General features: G+C 43.5%; 1 protein-coding gene across 1 annotated transcript; it reads right to left on the reverse strand.

Moving 5' to 3' along the window:
• Positions 1-21,363, reverse strand: LOC134409529 (carbonic anhydrase 12-like). The gene is made up of 10 exons (XM_063142291.1): positions 21,147-21,363; positions 17,221-17,241; positions 16,151-16,330; positions 15,164-15,306; positions 12,638-12,733; positions 10,790-10,853; positions 9,323-9,480; positions 8,938-9,064; positions 2,081-2,168; positions 1-161 (listed from the first exon to the last, which is right to left on the reverse strand). Exons 1-10 carry the CDS (start codon positions 21,235-21,237, stop codon positions 80-82), a joined length of 1,050 nt encoding a protein of 349 aa, XP_062998361.1. The 5' UTR covers positions 21,238-21,363; the 3' UTR covers positions 1-79.
• Between the last annotated feature and the right edge of the window lie 1,939 nt (positions 21,364-23,302).

Genomic DNA, 23,302 nt, shown 5'->3' on the forward strand with positions numbered 1-23,302 from the left:
GTGTTTGGATTGTTGAGCTGTTAAGGCCCCGAAATGTTCGATCATGGACAAATGGCTACTTGGGTAGCACAGCAGAAGCTTATGCTTTGGAGATATTCTCCTCCTCTTTGACCATGGCTGGCTTGTAGATGACCCCTTTGTCTTCTCCTGCATTTTTGATGCTGAAAAACAGAGCAAGTGGTTGAAATTGCAATCAGAGAATATCAGGAATCATTTCCAAACCTTACCATTCTTGTGACGAAAGGGTGGACTTTCCCAGCTCCGACAATGCACAGTAATGGGTGAAGTTGGAATTTTAATCTATTTTAGAGGGTGTGAGTACAGAAATGGAGAATGGTAATTTCCACAACTGTTTGGGCTCATTTTTGACATAGTGGTGAACCCGTTGCGAATGCAACTCATCACAAGTGGATTCAGGCATGTTGTGGAGGCAATTAGTATAATCATGAGATTAGAGCTGGGCTGCATGAAGCTTTTGTCCCATGGTCGCTCTTCATTCTTTCAAACCCTGAAGAGCAGCAGCCATCAGTGAAAAGAAGAGGTGCCATTATGAAAGCAATACCCTCTGAAAAGAGTATTAACTGGCTGTCTAAACCTTCCCTCTGTCTTTGGAACCGATTGTGAAATATGAGTTTCAGCCTGAGGATGTGTTGAGTAACAAGCTTCACAGTGTCACAATAATCTAACAGTGGATGTGTTTATTTGTATATCCAAAAGAAGAGGAACATACCTTGAGAATTTAGGAGCAATTCATGAAGTCAATAAAATACAACAAAACTTCGTCTTTTTTTAAATGGGATTGGAATAGGTTTCCCCCCAATAATGACAGACTTTTAAGCGGCACAGCTGCTTTGAGAAGAGGCCATAACTAGGGGCTGTATATACGCAGGGAAAGCCTCCTGGTCGCTGTGGATCTGCGCCGTGTCGGTTAGACGACTCAAGCACAGCTTCGTGGCCACCACGGGGCTTACACACAATGCTGCAGTATGAAAAAGTCAGGGATTTACCCCGACTTTTTCAAAGGGAGCAATGTCAATACGGCGCTTCTGCCATGTGATGTCGCTCTGGGGCCAGCCCGAGGGCAGAACCTGATGGAAGGCGACTAGCAATTGGTCACCTTCCACCAGGAAGAGGATGGGGGCAGCATCAAGATTACCCAACTTTACCCCGGAAGAGGGAAAGCATGAGGTTTAAGAGGGAGGCGGTGCCAACCTGGGTCCATGAAGACAGCCCCTAAAAGTGCACATTTTGCATTGAATTCCTCTGGCATTCCCTGGAGGTCAGGCAGGCACCAACTTTGTATTTTTGTGAACCGCCCAGATTGCTCCGGCTATTGGGCGGTATAGAAATGTAATTAATAAATAAAAATAAATAAATAAATAAATAATATTCCTTTCGGCGCCTCCTGAAAACATCATTATTCTAGGAAGCCTTTCCTTAATGACCAGCCATGGTTTCACTGTACATTTTGCTTCTTTCAAAATCTATTTTAAAGTGTTTTATTGTGTTTTTATTTTATTTTATCTTGTACACCACTCTGAAATTTTGAATGGGGAGCAGTATATAAATATTGTAAATAAATAAATAAAACGGTCCAGGTTCAATCTTTGACACCTCCAATTAAAGCATTTCAGCAGTGCTGTGAAAAGGATCCCTGCCTGACAGCCCGGGTTTTCTCTCAATAGTGGGCTACAGGAACCGCTTGTCTGACTGACTGTAAGGCAACTCTTTATTTCATGTCTCTATACTCCATGCTCTTTTAATGTGTGCGCTGCCAAGGTGTACCGATGGTATGAAGCCAGGCCAATATTGCCTGCTCACTCTGGCAGCAGTTCTTCACGTTCTGCAACCGAGAAGCCTTTCCCAGCAATACTACCTAAGATTCTTTAACTAGGTATCCCGGGGATTGAAACCTGGAACTTGCCACATGCAAAGCCCAGGTAAAAGCAAAAACAATTGAATTCTATGCTGGGAAAGGCAAGAACTCATGATGGGTTTGGTCTGCTAGTTGTACAGGAAAATGTAACAGTAGATGAACCTACTAAGCTATCATCCCGTGGAATAATGGCAAAGGTCTTACCTCTTCTTCCTTCGAATCAGCCAAAAGGCTACAGCGATGACAAGGACAGTGCCAAGGCTACTGGCTAATACAACAAACAGGACAAAACCTGGGGGTGAAGGGGAAAGAAAAGCAAGCAGTTATTAGTAAGATGTGATAGTCAGAGAGCTTGTCCCTAATCTGTTGTGATGCTATAATTGCTTCTGGCCCTCAAAGCAGAAACAAATTGGACAGATAGTTTACAACATTTTCTGAAGACTAATGTACATGACTAACATGAATTAAAAATTAATTGGCCCTTTGATCGAGAGATTTGGAGCAGAAACAGCTTACTTAAATGCTAAATATTGTCTTGCTGTCTTAAATATTACTTGCACAGCTCCCATCCGTTTCAGTGTGGCTTGGGCCCAATTAAAAAATGTGCCTCTAACTTGTATTTTCTGCAATGTCTTGGGCCAGCCGTCGCCTGTTATGGAATCAGTGAGAGCCTTTTGGCTCAATTGTATCTGTGTTTTTCTGAAAAAGAGCTTTTGTGAGCTTTGTAGGCTGCTCTAAGGCCTAGGACCAAAGACAGACTGTGAACAAGCATTTACAATTAATTGGTTTTGCATTAGTTCCATTCAGTAGAGTTTATGGCCATTTGCAGACCAGGAGTTGCTTTGGAAAGGCATGCAGTTGAGGTCAGGCTGAAAGATGATGAAAGGAGAATTTTATCAGATGAGAAAGGTCGTAATCACACCGTGAATTACAAAGGTGGCAATGGTGGCAAAGAGGTCTTGAGGAAAACATACCCACGCTCAGTCCACCACGTGCTGGATCTTGACAAATGGGAGGAGGAAAACGGAAATGCAAAATCACTATGAATCCACTGAAGTCAATATTAGATAAACATTACCTTCCTAATGCGGAGTGGGGGGTTACGAGCAAGTTTTGCAAATTGCCTGTAATTGCTGTGAAAGAAAAGTCAGTCAAAACCAAACTGCTGCTTATGAATTTGCGAGGGACCAATTGTTTTATCTTCTTCAGTGGCCCACTTAGGTCTCTTTGGTCTACCTGGGGCAGGCATCACTAACAGAACGTGCTGTTCATATAGCTGGCCCAAGACATTTCATCACTCTGTAAGAGCACAAGGGTTTGTCTTCCCTCCCATGTCTACTAGACAGCTGGTCCATGGGGTACAGAATTTACACAGTGGTAGACCTGTAATGTATCATAGAATCATAGAATAGTAGAGTTGGAAGGGGCCTACAAGGCCATCGAGTCCAACCCCCTGTTCAATGCAGGAATCCACCCTACAGCATACTTGACAGATGGTTGTCCAGCTGCCTCTTGAAGGCCTCTAGTGTGGGAGAGCCCACAACCTCCCTAGGTAACTGGTTGCATTGTCATACTGCTCTAACAGTCAGGAAGTTTTTCCTGATGTCCAGACGGAATCTGGCTTCCTGTAACTTGAGGGGACATTTACACCTGCACAGTAGCAAACAATTCCCCCAAATGTCAGCCACTTACCATTCTCTTTCTGTAAACAACAACAAAAAAGCACCCCGGGGCACAAAACCTCTGAAGAAATCTATTGGTCATTCCAGTTAGGAATTTTATTTTATAAATTTTATGTCATAAATGTCTATCTCACCCTTCACTATAAATATTGTCAGCGTGGCTCAGATTCAAAGCAATAATAACACGACTCTAAATTTTCACAGTGGTTTAAAAGTAGACTTTTATCAGATGGCAAATTCCGTGTGATTCCTGCCTCCTAACCAAAGCCCAGTTTGCACATTACACTTTTACAAACACATCAGCAAGTGATGCAATTGCGCGATACAAATACACAAGCCTGTGTACAGCAGTGTGCAAGTCCGAAGTGCAACAAGTTATATGCATGTGACCTGATACGTTGCACATATACCTGGGTTAGGCACAGGAATGGCTGATGCTACTCCTGCTTGTATGACAGGAAAGGCAAACTAACTCTGAATTGTACTTAACAATCGAAACTTGAATCCTAGTGATGAATGTGTATGAAGTGCTTTGCTCAGACTCCATAACGCTTTCCAAGTACTCCCAGTTCGCAGAGCATGCTGGGCTGATCAGGGGTTGTTTAACCCCTGATGAGCCATGGCACATGCTAGGGGGCATTTTGAATATGCTGCCAGTCAGTGTTGACAATACTGGGCTAGATGGACCAATGGTCTGACTCAGTGTAAGGCAGCTTCCTATATTCCCATTTGAGGGTTAAACAAGCCCTCCATAACCCTACTACAAACCGAGAGTTATGCGTGTGTGTGTGTAGGTGTTAACCCCCAAATAACCTACAGTAGCTGGGTTCGCACAACATGACAATCCCTGCATATTCAAAAGTATCCCCTGATGAGCCTGACATGTTGTGCCTGTTACATGTCCCTTTCTGACCTCTCTCACTGCAGATAATAACTTTTAAGTAATGGAGAAAACTGTTGGAAGAACAATCTCAAAGTTCTTCTAATACTGCGAGTATTACAAGCACTACTTTAATCCAAGATCAGCTGCTGTGGATGTAAATGCTGGAAAAGATAAACATGCCAAATTTCAGTTTTCCTGTCATCAATAGAAAGGGGTACAGTGGAATTGACAGGAAAAGTAATAACTGACTGCATGCTGAGCCTAGGCATAAATGAGACAGCGCTGACAAATGCAACCTTCACAATGACACATCAACAACAAAGATCACTACTCATGCAGCAAACACCAGTACTAGAGAAATGAAACTCCACGTAGTATGTTGAAGTACTGCCCACAAAATCACTACAAGTATAGACTAGACTTGCATTTTGTTGTTCTTTGGAGACAGTAGATCGAGACATACTGCTGGTTTGACTTTCATTTCTACCTGACTAGACAGAAGAGTCTGGATCCAAAGACTGTGGAGGGGTGGGGGTGGGGGGTTTCCACTATCTTCCATCTGTTAGGCTGAATGGTAATTGCTGCAGATGCCTTCGATATTTCCCAGAGGTTAGAAATCAAAGAGAAATCCAGGAGGAGTAAAATGAATGTAGTTTTAAGAGCTCAAGACTGGCATGAGAGCCACCTGCAATTTTAAGAGGGTTTTGCCACAGGAAAGCGGCAAAGAACTTCAGCTTAAAAGCTGAGCCAAGTTAATACACATACTTGGAAACAAATATGTTTATTGAATAGTTATTTAAAATACTTTCAGGCATTACACCTGCTCCAATGGCCCCTGCTAAACTTTGTGGATTTACCAAGACATTCCAATTTTGTTTAAATTCCAGAATAGTATCCCTGTTGCAACAAAACCAACAAAGAGAGAAATACACTTATTGTGGCAAAAGCTTGTGTGGACTAGGTACCACAAGTCTCTGCTAATAATTAAAGAAAAGGGGGAATCTTCTGTGGAGAGGGAAATGAGATGAATTAATGTAGGGAGTGAAATCAAGGTGGGATAGTAGTGGTTTTTGGCTTCCTCTTTAAATATGAGAGAGAGACATAATGAGAATTTTTTCTGCAGTGGGATCTTACAAGAATCTAGGATCCTGCTCCTTGGATTTTCCCTAGAAAAATTACAGCAATAATTAATTTGATAGTAACTGTTCTACTTTAGCATGCTTTAAATGTCGCTTCAAAATGTCATCCCTTGAGGGCCAAACCTCTAGCCTGAATCCTGTTTTCTATACTTTTCCCTCTTTCAGTTGTACAAATTAAAGATAGGGTGGAGCATCCGACTGGGAGATCTGGCTGCAAAATCCCATTCAGGAAGCTCGCTGGGTGACCTTGAGGATAGAATGGGAGGCAGGGGGAGAGAAAAGCATGTAGCTGTCCTGAGCTCCACAGAAGAAGATCAGGATAAAAGTATAATAGTTACATAAATAATATCTTTGCCTGGGAGTCATTCCAGTTCAGGCTCAGCTGTAACTGAAGCTGTTCCAGTCTGGTTCCGGTTTAGGACAGTAAAAGTTCTATAACCAGTTTGGCACACATGAACCAACCAGTTTAGATCCAGTTCACTTGAGATTTTTTTTAATATAAAGCTATTTGCAGAACAGGATGGTTCAAGGCTTTTGGGTAACGGTTCAGGTTCAGGAAATTTTTTTTAAAATTCTGGTTTTCTGACTCAGGTTCGTTTTGACTCCCTGGTCTTTGCACATCTGTCATTTTAAAAACATAGCATTAATTGTCATTCTCTCTCTCTCTCTCTCTCTCTCTTTTGCATGTGTGCAGTACCATGAAGAAAGAATCATGGTGGCCAGGGTTGGGGTTCCCACCAGAAGCAGGTGTATGGGATGAGTCACCACAGCTAAGGCAGCAGGCTAACAGGTAGGCTAGCTGAGCTAGAAATAATGCTGGTCTTGGTTTTTTGTTGGCTTTGAAGCTGCCTTCTGAGCTTGTCAACATCCTTCTTGAAGTTCAGTGCCCAGAACTCAACTCTTTTTAGGGTTTTACTAGTAGAACTAATAATGTGCTAAGAACACGAACTGATTTCTGTTTCCTAACTTCTTTCTGTTTTCTTTGAATAAATATCCTTTACAAAGCAGAGCTTAGAACATACTTTATTACAAATCTGTCACGGATGCAAAAATACAAAATATGATACAATTAGAAAGACTATCTCCCCACCCACCCCGATCACCCATTATTTCCAAAACCATTTATTGTTTCTATTTAGGGAGAGGATTAATTTTTTTAAAAAACTTGTTTACAGGAAAAATTAGCCATCTTCGTTGTTGTTACTTTTCAAATAAATTCAAATTACTGTTGACTTCTAAAGAATAACATAGAGGAAAGCAGAAAATGTAGGTCCTTTGTACACATTACAGGATTTATTTATTTATTTTTGCATTTATGTCCCGCCTTTTTTCCTCCAAGGAACCCAAGGTGGCGTACATAATCCTCCTCCTCTGCTCCATTTTATCCTCACAACAACCACCCTGTGAGGTAGGTTGGGCTGAGAGTCTGTGACTGGCCCAGAGTCACCCAGTGGGTTTCCATGGCTGAGTGGGGACTAGAACCCGGATCTCCTAACTCCCAGTTCAACGCTTTAGCCACTACACCGCAACGAGCTGCAGTCGAATCTGACTTTGCACCTGTCTGACACACAAGTTTGCCTTGGTTCTTGTGTGATATGTTTAAGTGTACATGTAAAGAACATACTGTATGAATTTGTTGTCAGTCTAGGCAGTCAGTGAGGCTCCAGTGTTTGACTTTGAGCTTTTATTAACTAACTTCCATAGAATGTAAGCATGCTTAACTTTCTCTTACATCCACTCCAGTGAATTATTAGTGGTGTGGGGAACTCTGATGTGCACACAAAGTTTTCAATGCTCAGACATGAGGTGCACACATATAATATTATCTTTGGAATGGGTAGAAATTGGCAGTGTGTGTCAGTGGTTATTTCCATTTTATTTCTAAACTTTATTTTACATTTTACATAACCTGAGTGTGAGCATGTTAAACTTTTAGCTGGTTTAATAGCAAATGGACATCCAAAGAGGTCCAGCCCTGCCAGAATAATGCTAGATTAAATAACATTTGACCCAGGGCAACGGGAAACAGCACAACTGGTGTACCTATGAAAGTGCCTTCTAGAGTTACTTGCAGAGGTTTTCCACCCACTGCTTGGCTCATACTCCAATGTGAATTTCCTCTGAAGTACTTAAACTGCCATGTACCCTATTCATGTTATGTGTGTGTATGTGTATGTAAATATAATAAATAATGATAGGGGTTTTAAAGCACTAACATTTCTAGCACTTTAGAAATCCAATGGAGAATCTTTTCTAAGAGCTTTGTATAGCTGCAGGATAAAATAACCAACTAAGCCAGAAATCCTATTCATGATCAACAGAAAAAACCCTATTGAATACCGTGGGGCTTCTTTCTGAATAAAGATGCATAGGATTGCATTGTAATTGTACTTTCTTATTCATAAAGCAACATGTTTTGATGCTGCAGTCCAATTTGCACAAAAGAAGCCAAGTGATGATGATGATGATGATAATAATAATAATAATAATAATTTGTTTTTTGACAGTGGTTCTCTCTGCATCGATTTGTCAGTCCTGCAGACCCACATAATAAGCTTTCAGCCAATTTTTGTGGCCTCACGTTTCACATGAGTCAGATGGCTAATTTTTACACCCATGACGGTGGATCTTTGCAATCCAGCGTTATGAGCCTTTCTTGTTTTTTACGTGTCAAACTCAATCTCCTGAAGGACTTCGTCAGATCCTTTGAAACTCCCCAGAAAAAGTCTCCCTGCAATGTAAAGTGGTGATTCCGTTTAGATGCACGATATTGCCATGTCAAAAAGATCTCCATCGCTTGCAGGTGCTTGTGACAGCTTTTTATGTTTTTAGGAAATAGAATAGGATTACCCTCAGCATCCCAAAACAAAATAAACGCAGATAAATATGTCATCAATCGAAGCGTTGTTGGAGGGGAGACATCCCCTTTAATATCAGAGTAAGGGAGAAAGCTGCACCTAAAATGGGTTGCTGTTGGCTCATAAGCACCTCAGATACAGTTTACAAAACTCCACACTCTGGGGTAAGGAATTGAAAATTGGCCAGACTTCAATTAATATCTAACATTTCAGATTTAATATTGAGTGCCAGTTTAAAGCACAAATTAAACCTTGTTGATAAAGTAAGTGGGTAAAAAGTTTCACCCTAAACTAATCATATCCTTGGAAAATAACACAAACCTATATGGATCCTGTATTCCAAATCTGTGAAGAAATATTAAATGCCAACTCGTTGCTGGTCTTGAGTGCTCAGTCTCTCTCTCTCTCTCACACACACACAAACACCAAAACTATCCTTCCTCCAAATCAATCTGAGCAGTCATTTGAACATTTCTTTGCACAATCTTATGTTGCTTACCTTGTCGGAAAGAGACAGAAACTAGCCTTTCGTCAAACTCTTGGACCCTCCGGAAGTTGTTCACCATTTCAAGGGGGGCGGGATCATTAGGTTGTGTGCAGTACAATGCCGTTTCCAGGGCTAGAAGCTATGAGCAAAATATGCAAACATTCATCATGTCAGCGGATTGGCAAGAATAGAATAGACGCTTGAGTTTAATCTCCAGTTTGAGCCCATTAGAAGCTACATGAAGCAAATACAGTAGATGGGAGAAATGTCTGTTGCAGAAGCAGCATCAGTCAAGGCTTCAGAAGATTGTGTGAGTAGGTACAAAATTCATCGTACAAAATTGCAGGCAACATCACCAGCTTTAACTAAGAATAATGTATCTTTTGTGGGAAATTACCTGGTCCACTGAAATGTGTACCGGTTTTCGAAATACAGTCCAAAGGACACTTGGGTAGCAAGGCGGGGTGGTCAGGGAGCCTTCGTAGCGATAATATTCATCCAGCCTGTCTGGGAGCAAATCCTGGATATTGAAACCTGAGATGAAGGTTTCTTGATCTGAAAAAGACCGCCCATGTGTTATTAAATGTATTCTTAGCAACCCACCTCTCAACTTTTCCTTTTGGGGTGGAACACTCCCTAAGCTTTTACTTTTATCTCCTTCTCCACTGTTCCAGATGACATAGCCCATCCACATGCTCAGCAGAATTAGTGCTATCACCAGTCATCCACACCGATTGGCTGTAACCATGCATAAAGGTTTATTTAAGCCATGGTTTGTTGCCCTACCCAAGGTTCGTCTGGCAGACAATAGAATAAACTATGGTTTGTTTTCTCAATCCCTGGGATGTTTCCTTCCTTCCTTCCTTCTCTGCCTACTCCCTCTTTGTATCCCAAATGTCTTTGCGGCACTATAGTACTGGCATGTAGATCAACTGTTTGTATGTTTTTACTACTCTTGCCTGCTACTTCTGTAGCCTAGCCAAACAAGCCATGAAAATCCCACAGTTTTGGGTTCAGACATAATGACAACCCATGGTTTAAACAACCCAGAATTCAAAACCCAACAACAAACCATGGAATCTCTTTCTGGGTTGTTCATGGTTAACAACCATGGTTGTTTTTTTAGTGCAGCTGCATTCACACATCACAACAATCCAGAATTCAGCAACCCATACCATAGGTTAGTGTGATGTGTGAACCAAAACAATGTGTTCTGCTCTAAAAGTCAAAGCAGGCAGCCAATCAGCATGGCTGAGGTGGGTGGGCGGTTATCTTGGTGGACAGAACACGGGCAGGATGTATCATACGTTCCTTTTTAAATCAGCAATCTGGGTTACTGCTTGCTTGTAAACAATTTGGTACGTTCTGCTTAGAGGCTTCTGCCTTCTATGAAGGAAAGGAAAGGAACCTCTCGTGCAAGCACTGAGTCATTACTGACCCTTGGAGGGATGCCAGCTTTCGCTGACGTTTTCTTGGCAGGCCTTATAGCGGGGTGGTTTGCCGTTGCCTTCCCCGACCATTATTCCCTTTCCCCCAGCTAACTGGGTACTCATTTTACCGACCTCGGGAGGATGGAAGGCTGAGTTGACCCAAGCCGGCTGCCTGAAACCAGCTTCTGCTGGGATCGAACTCAGGCCGTGGGGAGAGTTTCAGCTGCAGAAACTGCTGCTTTACCGCTCTGCGCCACACGAGGCTCTTGCCTTCTATGAACCACATACAAAAGCAAGCTGCATTTAGCAAACTGACCCCACGCCAATAGCCGCCAATGAGTCAACCTGCACTGTCTGCAGGCATATCCTAAACCGGTTAAATCTTCTCAATTTTGGACTGCGAAACTCTTTGCAGTTGGAACCCCCTTTCCTACCTTTGTACTTCACATCCTGGAAATGGCTGAAAATCTTTTCATATGATGGATTGAATGGGCCAACCTGTAACAAAATGAACAGGGTTTTTCTCCCCCGCAAAAGCGATCACAATTGTGTATAGTTTTAGGTCCAGCGAGTCCTTGCAGGTCACTGCTGGGCCCCATTAAGGGTGGGGAAAATCAACAGGAAAGCCTTCTGGGGAAGTCCCATTGAAACAAATGGGAGCTGTGCAAAAGCATGTTGGTACAGCTCCGGTTGCTTTCAATGACTCTTGCACAGGAAAATGTCTGCTGGATTGTGCCCCTGTGTTAATATGCCGGAAAGACCGTTTGGATTTTCTGCTTTGGGCATCAAAATGTTTTGGTCTGACCTTGCTGTTTGTTTTATACCTTCATTTGTTTGTGAAATAAGCCACCGATTTAGTGGGCTGAGGTAATTTCTTTTCAGGGCACAAATGCACCTGTAATTCTGTCCCATCTACTTTTCAGTAACCCCTGAGCTGCTCTCACTAGGATAATGGCACCTTGTGGTGAGTGATTTCTTTGACCACAGTCGAAAATACTTAATAGTCATGATTATAGTTCACAAAAACCCTGAGCAAAATATCACTGGAAAAGCAAACCAAACATTTTAGGTGACTGAAGTGTGTTCAGGAGGAGGAAAAAGTGTTCTGTTTAATAAATGCAACATGTATGAAAAACCTTACAAGCAGGCAGCTGATCTTCAGCTAGACAAGGTCAGGCAATCAAGGCAGTCTTGACTTGCCCCCTCCTGCCCCCTCTGTCTGGGGAGAAGAGCCCAGAACGTGTACAGTATTGCAAACAGCCAGGATCCAAACAAGAGTTCACAGGCGCACATGCACCCTAGTTATATTGCATCCCACTTTGGACTTAATCACAAGCCATTTTGGGAATCAATAACAAATAAATGTATGTAGGGTTACAAACTGGCAACCAAAGATGTGGCCCCCTGGAAAGGCCCACGTTTAGGGCAGGAATTATGAACTAATAACTCAGTCAGGTTGAGAAGGGAGGCCTGTAGCAGCCAGTGGCAGTTTGGTAACAACTCTCTTTCATGGTGCCTTAACCCAGGTGACTGTGTGAAGTCTATGCAATCCTGTATTATGCAAAGTCTCTTAGAAAAGCCTGTCTCTAATGGATGCATGAAGATTCTGTCAGTAGCCTGAGGCCGTGCATGTTTGCTTGTAGTTTGCATAATAAAAGTAATTGACTAGAAATAGGACTACTTGACAGTTTGACTGCAAAGAAAGCCAGGGGCTGGGCAACTGACAGGCTAATCCAGCAGGGCATTTTATGTTCTTAGGTTACGTGCTCTGTCCACAAAGAAGGCAAAAGTCTTTGGGCAGGGGAGGAGGTCGCTTTTTAATCTGATCTCTCTGTGGTCTGTAACATCTTTGTCCATTTTGTCCATTCTTCTCCTTTTATGGACAAAGTTGGCTTGCTAGTACCCCTAATATTAAGATGTCCTGCAGAAATTGGGTGAAAGCTCCTCAGAATCCTGACGTGGATCACATCGGGATTCTTGTGAATGCAGGTAGTGTGGCATGTAACATAGGAACAGCCATTTTTAAGCTAAGAATAATCTGTGTTATTTGGTGAAGTTGTGTTTTCCTGATTTGGCATCCCATGTGTGTTACCTATCTTTAGTCAGAGAGGAGCAGAGCCTTCTTTTTCTCCTCTAGAAAAGTGGCAGTGCTGGTATTTCAAAAGATAGAGGAATGGTGGTCTTTTGAACATGCAAAATAAACGATCCCTAGTTATAAGCGTGGTCTGTAATGGGCAAATGTTCTAATAGTTGCAGAATTGAATAAAAAGAGAACTTCTTACCTCAATCAGGATCGCCAACACTGCCAATCCATCTGACTTGTCTACTGCTGATTTCAAATCTGGATATTTGTCAGAGTTATAATGCACTATGTGGAGCTATAGGGGAGGAATAAAATGGCAGGATCATCTGAATGCATAACAATCTTGCAAAGCTTACAGAAGAGAATCAGTCCTATTAGATCCGTCGGTGCAGTATTTGATGCCTCTTAGGGGGATTCTACACGTCGTACTGAGGGCGCTTCTATGCACCCCCAGTGCGCCCCAAAAGCGATCGTGTAGCTTGCCTTTCGAAGAGACGAGGAAGAGGCGTCCTTGCCGCCACCACCCACCTACCTCCTCGCCGGCCGGGTCGGAGACCCCACCTTCTTCTGCCAAGCTCTCCAACCCGGCCAGTGAGGAGGTAGGTGGGTGGCGGCGGTGGCGGCAAGGACGCCTCTTCCTCGTCTCTTCGAAAGGCAAGCTACACGATCGCTTTGGGGGCGCATGGAAGCGCCCTCAGTATGACGTGTAGAATCCCTCTTGGACACTCAGGAGTTATGTAAACCTTGTCTACATTCTGAAAAGCAAAATCAGTGGACCATGCTTATAGCCCAAACACTTTAAGGAAAAAGGCAATCCAGGAATTTTCATTCCTGTGCGATTTCTGTTCCTTCTTGCACAGATTTCATTGAAATAAACAGTGGTTGTATTGAGCCCAAACCTGGCCCTGTTACAGGCTATCAGAACTGCAGCCTGAACTCCAGGAGCAGCACATTTTAGAAGAGCGGTAGAAAGGGAGGGGGTTGAGAGAGATCTGGGCCATGAATACATTTTACAAAGAAACTGGGGAGGGAATCTACACGTCGTACTGAAGGCATTTGCGTGCGCCTCCAGTGTGTCCTCAAAACGATGGTGTAGATGGAGAAAGAAGAGACGGAGGAAGAGGTGGTGGAGGAGGAGGCTGGGGAACCGGCTGCGTCCTTGCCGCTGCCTCCCCGCCGGCCTCCTGCTGCCGGGGTAAGAGCCACCCAGGTCGGAGAGCTCGGCGGGAAGCCGAGCTCTCCGACCTGGGTGGCTCTTACCCCAGCAGCAGGAGGCCGGCGGGGAGGCGGCGGCGGTGGCAAGGACGCGGCCGGTTCCCCAGCCTCCTCCTCCACCGCCTCTTCTTCCGTCTCTTCTTTCTCCGTCTACACCATCGTTTTGAGGACGCACTGGAGGCGCACGCAAGCACCTTCAGTACGACGTGTAGATTCCCTCATGGTCTGCAACCCCGTTGCCACTTGCATGAGGTGTGCAAGAGCAGGATATTTCAGTGAGGTTTGTATAGGAGAACTTCCTGGTGGATTGTGCCCCATGTTAATAACTAGGAAAGGGATGGGGTTGCATCATTTGGATTTTCTGCCTCAGGCACCTAATTGTCTTGGGCCAGCCCTGTACTCATGGTCCTTTGTCACTGACTTGGAATGATAACTTCAGGGCACCCCAGGCTTTCTTCTAAACTTATAATTAGTCTTGAGACATGAAACAACTTAGTGGCTATAAACTGAAGGAACAGAGCATAATGACAATTCACTGCTGGATCCACCGACTGGATTGTGCTGTGTTCCTCCTAGGAAATTCTGTAGAGCAGACATTTAAATTAGGATTATGCAAGAATAGAATGGAAATTTATTCGTGGATGAGGATTAATCAGCTATTTGCACACACGAGCCCTGTTGCAGATGTGGTAGGTTCACCATGTATGGAAGTCTTTAAACAACAACAACAAAAGGCTTTTGTCAGTTTCTTTTTTGAACTTGTTTGCTTCAGTTTGATACTGCAAAATCACCTGCAGAAAGGGAGAAGTGAACACGGAAAAAGGATGAAAGGGAACACAACTTCACGAAGACCTAAGACACTTGGTGGTGTCTGCTGCGGATCTGATTTATTCTGCCATTTTAAATGCTCTTTGGATTTAATTGTAGTGAGATTTTAAATGGGGGAGCTTTGATAAATAATATATTGGGTGCAGCAAGACTTCAAAAATGTTGGCTCTGGCATGGGGTGGCATTTATGCCTCACCTTAAGCAGCAAAATATCTTGCAGCAGCACTGATGGCGAGAGGAAATAACAAAATTAAACATTAAAATATTTGAGCAGCAGAGGAAACTTGAACAGTATTAGCAAAAAGACCAAGCATCTGCATCAATCAATTTGTTTCCAACTGCAGACCATAACACCCAAGTAGCAGAAAAGAATGGTCTTCATCAGTTGATGGAAGCTTAATGCGGAAAGAGGACAGACGAACATCTGTGAGAAGGACATCACACAGTTTGGATGCTGTAGTTCCATCCAGGTTCATCCAAGAAAGTTGCCTCCTTCCAAGGGACATGGATGAAGGTGGTGAAAGCAAGGAAGGTGATGAGGCACCACTGAGGAAGCTGAAGCTCCACCTTTTTGTCATCTCCAGCTTTTTGTCAGCTGAAAGCCGCTGTCCAGTTCCCTGTTGTCCTCTTAAATATACACAGAGACAAATACACTCAATAAATAAATGTGTAATATTCTTACTTCGGCGGCAAAATGCCTCCCACCAATTGTGTGCTCGGATCCTTCTTGCTTGTTCCTGTTTCCCCAGTGTAAGTGGAGCTGAGCTGCAGAGTACCGGGCAGGGAGACTCTGGATGTGCATGGCTGAAGAAAGACTCATTTTTACTACAAGAGAAGATGGAAGAGAGAAGATGAACGGACAGTTCCAAGAATGAGTGAGCAGGTGCCCTAACTTCAGAGGATGCCAAGAGTTATAAAAACGCTCTTGTAACTTTCAAGGCAAATGATAAGAGTTTGGAAGCTTAACTACTGGAGGTGAAGGCTATCAATGGCTACTAGCCCTAATGCTTGTGTGTTATCTCCAGTATTCGAGGCAGTAAGCCTGTGTGTGCCAGTTGCTGGGGAACATGGGTGGGAGGGTGCTGTTGCACCATGTCCTGCCTTCTTGGTCCCTGGCCAATGGCTGGTTGGCCACTGTGCGAACAGAGTGCTGGACTAGATGGACCCTTGGTGTGATCCAGCATGGCACTTCTTACGTTCTAACTCCCCCTGAAGACGAAGATTCCCTTCAACTGATGCTGTTCTTTCCATGCTCTGGTTACCATCAAAATACAACAGGTAAAGTGATGTCTCCTATTGACTCATCCTCATTGGATGTAGCACTGTGCAAGCCCTGGGGTTATACAGTCCTCTTCACTAGACAGAATGAAAATTATCTGATATAAAGTTTGCCTTTTCTATGGTGAACAAGCTGGCCATATGAAATTTTCAGAATGAAGAATTCTATCTGAGAAAGAGGTCTGGATTAACCATTCGACTAAATATGCAATAAGCGGAGACTTTTCTGATTATGATGGTATAGTGGAAATAAACTCTTCTGTTTTCAGATGAGACAAGCTCAGATTACTCAGTAATATTGTTATTTTCTGGACAGAGTTCATCTTCAATTTTACAAACATGGCTGATTTTGAATTCCTGAAATTTCTTACTCAGTATTATCTTCCCTTACCCGAATGTCCATTATTCGTCAAAATAAACTGTTCGATGGAGGATACATTGTAGCCTTCCAGTTCTATTGGCAAAAGAGTGGAATCATACTGGAGAATATCATTATGGAAGTTAATGGGAGACTGGAATACTCCTCCACAAAAAGGATATTTCCTTGGCCATACTTTCTCCCCATCAGTACCTAGGACAGCCAATAAAAAGGAATCTGGATTTTACAATATTATATTCATTCCATGTTCATTCTTCCCTTCAAGGAGCTCCCCTTTCCCTTCATGGAAACATGGTTCTCTTCTAACCCTGCTGCTACCCCCAATCTTATCCTCTCAACAAATGCATGCCACTACAAGCATTCATCGCGCTAACTGGCAGGGATTGCCTTATTTTATTTATTTGTTTATTTATGCTACTACTTGTGGAGCACTTGGTATCCTAAGATCTCTAAGTGGTGTGAGTGTGTATGTGTGTATGACAATATAGAAAGCAATGTAAAAACAATATAAAATAATAAATACATTAAAAGTATTTGTGTCGCTTGGCTTCTATCCCTCAGCTACAGATGTAGCCTTTAGCGCACTCAGTAACTTCTCTCACCCATCAGTTGGCAGTTCATTCCAGTAAGTTATAGCTTGACTTATTATGCTGTGTGATTCACCAAACTGGTTGACCTGGAAGCTGATAAGCCCACCCCACACATTCCCTCAGTAGGTGCACTCATGTCCTACTTGTGGGTTTCCCACAGATAGCTGATCGCCCACTGTGTGAACAGAATACTGGACTGGATACACTCATGGTCTAATCCAGTACTCCTTATGTTCTTATGTAATAATTTCACATGACACCAAAGCACTTTCCTTGATAACCGATCTGTGATTGCTCCATCTCATCAAGACATCACCTGCTTTCACCACATGATGAGCCTGCTTTTATGAATGAATGGGTGATTTGTAGGCACCGGGACAACAAATGACATTCTGCTGTTGACTAAATTATACCTCCCCAGATGTAATCTGACATTAAAAGTATAGGATTAGGAAACACAATGCGATGTTATGAACTAAAGCCACTACTTACCAATATAAGACCATTTAGAGTCTAGAAGAAAAAGAAAAGGAGTATAAATATCAAATTGCAATGGCATCACTTTATTCACTTATATTTCATATAAGAACAAAATACCCAAACTGGACATAGTACATAAAGGTATAATATTAATAAAAATAAAAACTAACTCGTTTTCTATAATTCTCTTAACAGTGCAATTGTGTTCATCAGCCTCCCCTGAGCTGCCAAAATTTCAAAACTTGAGCAGTCTTGGGTACTATACTCCTTGACTTTGAGGGTGGGTCTGGATACGGTACCATTTGCTGTTCCACTTCAGGTAGCAGAATGTCTTGGGCCAGACCCGGCTGTGGATGACTCCTGCCTATTCACCTGCCTATGTGATGAGTTCTCAGCAGATTACATGCTAGAACTAGCAGGGTGAATTTAGGAACAGAGAGAACTGTGAATTTACTGATAGTGGTGAAGCACCTTGGAGTGCAGGATCTGTCTCTGGGGACCTGACACAGGATAATAAACTTGCTATGTTGTAGGCATGTCTGTTTGCTCCCATTTATGCTTACCTTGTATATTTATGAACAAAGCAACGCTGAATGATTCTAGCACCGTCTTCTGATAGAACTGAGGTTGCAGTCTTTAAAAAAAAAACACCACTTACTAGACAAGGAGTAAGCCCCGTTGTACACAATGGGAATTATTTCTGAGCAAACATACACAGGGTTGTGCTGTAAACCCAGTAGTGCTGCACTGGGCTATCTCCTTTTTCCCGGGAAGCAAGGAGCAAGTAACCATAAAAACAACGAATCATTGCACAATGCAGGTGTAATTATTTGTTCAACAAACCCATCAAGCGATTCCCCCCCCCCTTTGTATAAATAATATTTCCATCTCTGAAACTGCTCCATCTTTCCCCTGGTCCAAGAAAATTAACCGACAAGTCAGCGTCTCCGCTTTGATGCTGAAGCTGCTTCCCCTCACGTCTCTTTCCCTGCTCTGTAGCAGCATGGGCCCTAACATCCAAACGGCCTTTTAGCCATCTTTACAAGAGAAGAAGACTTGAAATACATTGGCAGGGTTTTATTTAATCCTCTCCTATTTGGGGCTTTCAGTACTCTTTCCCAGCAAACGTCTTGTGCGTGGCGAACGTGAGAAGAATATGCCTGGGTCAACCCCTCTAACTCCCACAAAAACCTCCTGAGGACACACTACGCAGGTGTCTTTGCCGCTCACTTCCTTCTGCAACAGTACTTCTGTCTCTTGTTTCAATAGCAGGGTTGTAGAGCTGAGCCTCAGATTCCTGTCTTGGATGTCAGAAGCTTTACCGCAAGTGGGATACTGCCTTTATTTATTCGTTTGTTTGATGTTTACAATTTCTAACCCGCCTTTCCAGTTAAAAATCCTCCAGACAGCTAACATGAACTGAACTCACTCTTTGGACCCGTTGCCGTTGTAACGTCTTCCTTTGAATGAAGCCAGGAACACCACTTGCAACAGAGACTTCTAAGAATTCAGAGCGCTTTCTGAACAGCTGCATTATTCAACTGTCTTTGGATTCACAGTGAGCACCATTCAGAGCAGATTGGTGGTTTTCTATACTAAAACATCTCCAGCTATAGCAGCCAAAAGACAAGAGCGGAGTGATCCACTCCAGATTTTCTCCTAATTCATCATCCTTGTTTTATCTTTTGGGGGAAGCCTTCATTATTTATTTAAGTTCTATCCTACTTTTCCTCAGGACAGCCAATAAGCAGCCTTGCCGTTGAGATGTCTTGGACTACAACTCCCATTGTCCCCCACCCAGCACAACCAATGTCCTGCTGGCTGGGGGTGATTAGAGTTGTCGTCCACTATGTGTGGAGAGCACCAGGTTGGAGAAGCCTGATGTATATAGTTCTCTTTCCCCACCTCAGCTGTTTTATCCTTACAACAACCCTGCAAAGTAGGCTGATAGATATTGACCGGCCAAAGATCACTCTGCAAGCCACATGTCTGAGTGGGGATTTGAACCTGGGTCTCCTAGTCCTAGCTCTTTCCCCCAGTGGTTAGCAGTGAAATTTCTGAGTGAAGGGCATTGTGCCATTTTCCTTTACACTTGCCACAGCTGGTAAGATTCAGTTTGCACTGCTGATCACCTCTAGGGGGGAATCCATATTTTTTTTATTTTTTAATCATCTGAAAAGCCTGACATGGTCTTATATGGCTTATATATGTTTGTAGGTACAATCTGCTACTTCCTGTCCTGATGATTGAAGTGGGTAGCTATAGAAACACAGGGGACCAACAAAGCAACCAAACTTGGCAGCTCTGTCTACAAGACAGCAAAGTACTTGATTTAATTCAGTGTTGTGGCTGCAAGTGCAAGCTGAGAGACAAAATGCCTTCACTTGAAGTCTCATTCACTCATAGGAAGGTGCCTTAGATGAGGTCAAACTATTTGTCTGTCAAGACTAGGGGGATTCCACACGTCATACTGAGGGCGCTTCCATGCGCCCCCAGTGCGCACCCAAAGCGATCGTGTAGCTTGCCTGTTCGAAGAGACGAGGAAGAGGCGTCCTTGCCGCCGCCGCTGCCACCCACCTACCTCCTCGCCGGCCAGGTCGGAGAGCTCGGCCGAAGAAGGGGTGGAGAGCTTCTCTCCACCCCACCTTCTTCCGCTGAGCTCTCCGACCCAGCCGGCGAGGAGGTAGGTGGGTGGCGGCAGCAAGGACGCCTCTTCCTCGTCTCTCCCAGGCAAGCTACACGATCGCTTTGGGGGCGCACTGGGGGCGCATGGAAGTGCCCTTAGTACGACGTGTGGAATCCCCCTAGCATTGTCTACTTCAAGCAACTGTGACTCTTCAGGGTCCTTTTGCATCACCTGCTATCTGATCATTTGAATTCCAGATGCCAAGGACTGCCTGGATGGCCAAAACAAGCCCCTGTTGCCTCAGTGTCAGCCACAGATCTGCGAAATGGACATATTAGTGGCTAACCTCACAGGACAGCTGCAGGGATTACATGTGAAATACTTTTTTAAAAAAACACAGAAGTGCTGTATAGTATTATTCATGCAACTTAAATGGGGTGTGTGGTCTAAGCTGTTAGAAATATATGTCACCCTCTCTTCCCTCTGAGAGTATGTGCTTTAAAAATGTTTCTTAAGGAGTCACTGCAAGCATTTGTGTACTGCCAGCAATCAAACAACCAAGCACACCTCCTTTGCCCATACAAAGGTACAAGTGCCCATTGAGACATCTACTAACTTCCAGAGGGGTAGCCCTGTTAATTTCTTCCCACAAAAGCAACAGAGTCCTTTACACTTTAAATACAAAGGTTGCTTCGAGATGCCATCACCCTGCCTCATTCATGGAACTTTATGGGAGGTCCAGATGACGGCGTCTTCTGTCCCTAACCCTCCTGTGTCTTCCTATTGCTTTTCCCCATCTTTTTCCTTAATTAAAAAAAAAACATTAAGGAGAAAAAGACAGAACAGCTGCACGATGCCTCCTAATGGCTAGTCTTATGAGCTCTCCATCTGGAAGCACCCTAAGAAATTTATTATGGCAAGAGCTTTGGGGGATTAGAGTTCACTTCATCCAACCCAAGGAGTGTTGCCCTCAGTTTATTATTTATTTATTTATTACATTTATATACTGCCCCATAGCCGAAGCTCTCTGGGTGGTTTACAAAAGTTAAAAACAATAAACATTAAAAACAAATATACAAAATTTAAAACCACCAAAAGTATATAAAAAAAGAACAACACAGTTGGAAGGTATATACACACATGTGCAGAGTGGGGTGGGCACAGACATAAAAGGTAGGTTTAAACTGTTATGGAACACGACCCCCCCAAAATACAGGCTGTGAGAATTGAATTAGAACTTAGCTTCCCAGTTGCAGCATGCATTACAAATACTCTAGGAACACCAACATGAAAGGAGCTGAAAATCCATTACCGTTCACAGGTGCTTGCGTGGAAAGGTGAGCCTTGAGGAAGAGGCTCAGAAGAGCAGCTGTAATAGCTGCACTGGACCTTGTGGCTGTCATCTGTAGGAAATCTTGTTGACTTCTCTGAAATTGACACAGGGTTGGCTACCTTTCCTTCGACTCAGCTGGCTTAGAAATGAGTGACACACATACGTCCACTTACACAAACTCCTACTCCTGCTAATGAGTTACTGCTTTTCCACCCTGCCAGCCCTTTCTTCTCCAGGACTCAGCCCCTAAACAAATGATGTCAGCAAAGGACCTGCCTCCCTGTTCACATCATCTCAGAGAAAGAGCATCCTTCTCATCACCTCTCTGCCTGGGAAACATTCTGTCTTGATCAGAAAACACCTCACACCTCTTGGGAGAATGCTAGACCTTATTAAGTACAGCAGTATGTTTGTTTGTTTAGTAAAAATGTAAAAAAAAACAAAAACCCCACACACACACTAAATGTACGCTATCTTTTGGGATCCCCACAGCTGAGAGCCAATGCAATTAACGTAATTAACATGCATGTTTTTGTTATCTAAATAGCAGCTCCACGAAGCAGTATTAAAAGCAGACAACAAATCCAACTTGACAACCATGCCATTACACGCTAAAAAGCAAATTAGGCAACAACCTCTTCAACCAGCAAACCAAAGAACAATAAATTCAATTTAAAATAACTTACATTTTATTTTAGGTTTAAATTTAAAATTCTAGCGTAATAAGATGTTAAAATGCCTCAGCAAAAAGTAACAGCTTAACTTAGCGCCAAAAAGAAAACAAAGGTTTTGTGAACCGCCCAGAAAGCTTTGACTATTGGGCGGTATAAAAATGAAATAAATAAATAAAGTTGGTGACAATCAGATCTCCTTTGGAAGGGCATTCCAAAGCCTTGGCACCACCACAGAGAAGGCCCTCTTCTTGTGGATTCATAGGGGATCATCAGACAAGCATTTTATAGCCTCATGTGGCGCAGAGTGGTAAGTGACAGTTACTGCAGCTGAAACTCTCCCCACGGCCTGAGTTCGATCCCAGCGGAAGCTGGTTCTCAGGCAGCCGGCTCAGGTCGACACAGCCCTCCATCCTTCCGAGGTCAGTAAAATGAGTACGCAGCTAGCTGGGGGAAAGGGAACTGCGACTGGGGAAGGCAACGGCAAACCACCCCGCTACAAAGTCTGCCAAGAAAACGTCAGCGAAAGCAGGCGTCCCTCTAGGAGTCAGCAATGACTCAAATGCTTGCATGAGAGGTTCCGTTCCTTTCCTTCTATTACTGGGCACTCAGGGATTTTCACTGGTCCTTTTCATGATGCCGTCTGCCTTCCGCATGCCACCTGCTCCTGCTCGTTTTCCTTTTTTTTTTTTTTTTAAAGTCTCTGGAAAATCCGGTTTTCTCTCCTACAGTGAAATGTGCCGCCAGTTCCTGTTGTGTGCAAGAAAAGCAACGTGATAAAAATGCCCGCTGAATGGGCCACATGGGCTTTGTTTACTTATTCTTTCTTCAGCGTCTGAAGAAAGAGGAAGCTGTTCGTCCCTATTGTGGGGCAGTAGCATGAGGCAAAGCAATGAGAGGGAAATGCAAGTCCCATCCCATCCTGTCTGAAGAAGCTCATAATGTATGGAATTCAGAGAAGGGTCTCCTCTGAAGATCTTAATGCTTTAGGACAGCCTTCCTCAACCTGGGGCACTCCAGATGTGTTGGACTACAACTCCCAGAATGCCCCAGCCAGCTGGCTGGGGCATTCTGGGAGATGCAGTCCAACACATCTGGAGCGCCTCAGGTTGAAGAAGGCTGCTTTAGGAGGATAGCATGGGAGGAAGCGTTCTTTCATATCAGCTATTCTTCCTTCCTTATACCCGCTTGAGGGATTTAGTGAGCCTGATTGCTGGACAACAAATGGACAAGGCACTTGGCCAGAGAGAGAAATCAGGGACAACATTTCCAAACACACAGCCTTCATGAAACGGTGAAATCGGGATGCTACAAGATCCCCAGTTGGCCACCACCTGATTATAACTCCATCTTCTCATCTGTTGAAGACCAAAGCAGTAGAGGCCAGCATCATGGCCAGATTTCAAAGTTTGCCCTACTCCTGTTTTGGGTGCAATATCCTGGCTAGCTGCCACTGCCCTATAA

Source organism: Elgaria multicarinata, chromosome 16 (genome assembly GCF_023053635.1).
Source record: "Elgaria multicarinata webbii isolate HBS135686 ecotype San Diego chromosome 16, rElgMul1.1.pri, whole genome shotgun sequence".
In the NCBI taxonomy this organism is placed as follows: domain Eukaryota; kingdom Metazoa; phylum Chordata; class Lepidosauria; order Squamata; family Anguidae; genus Elgaria; species Elgaria multicarinata.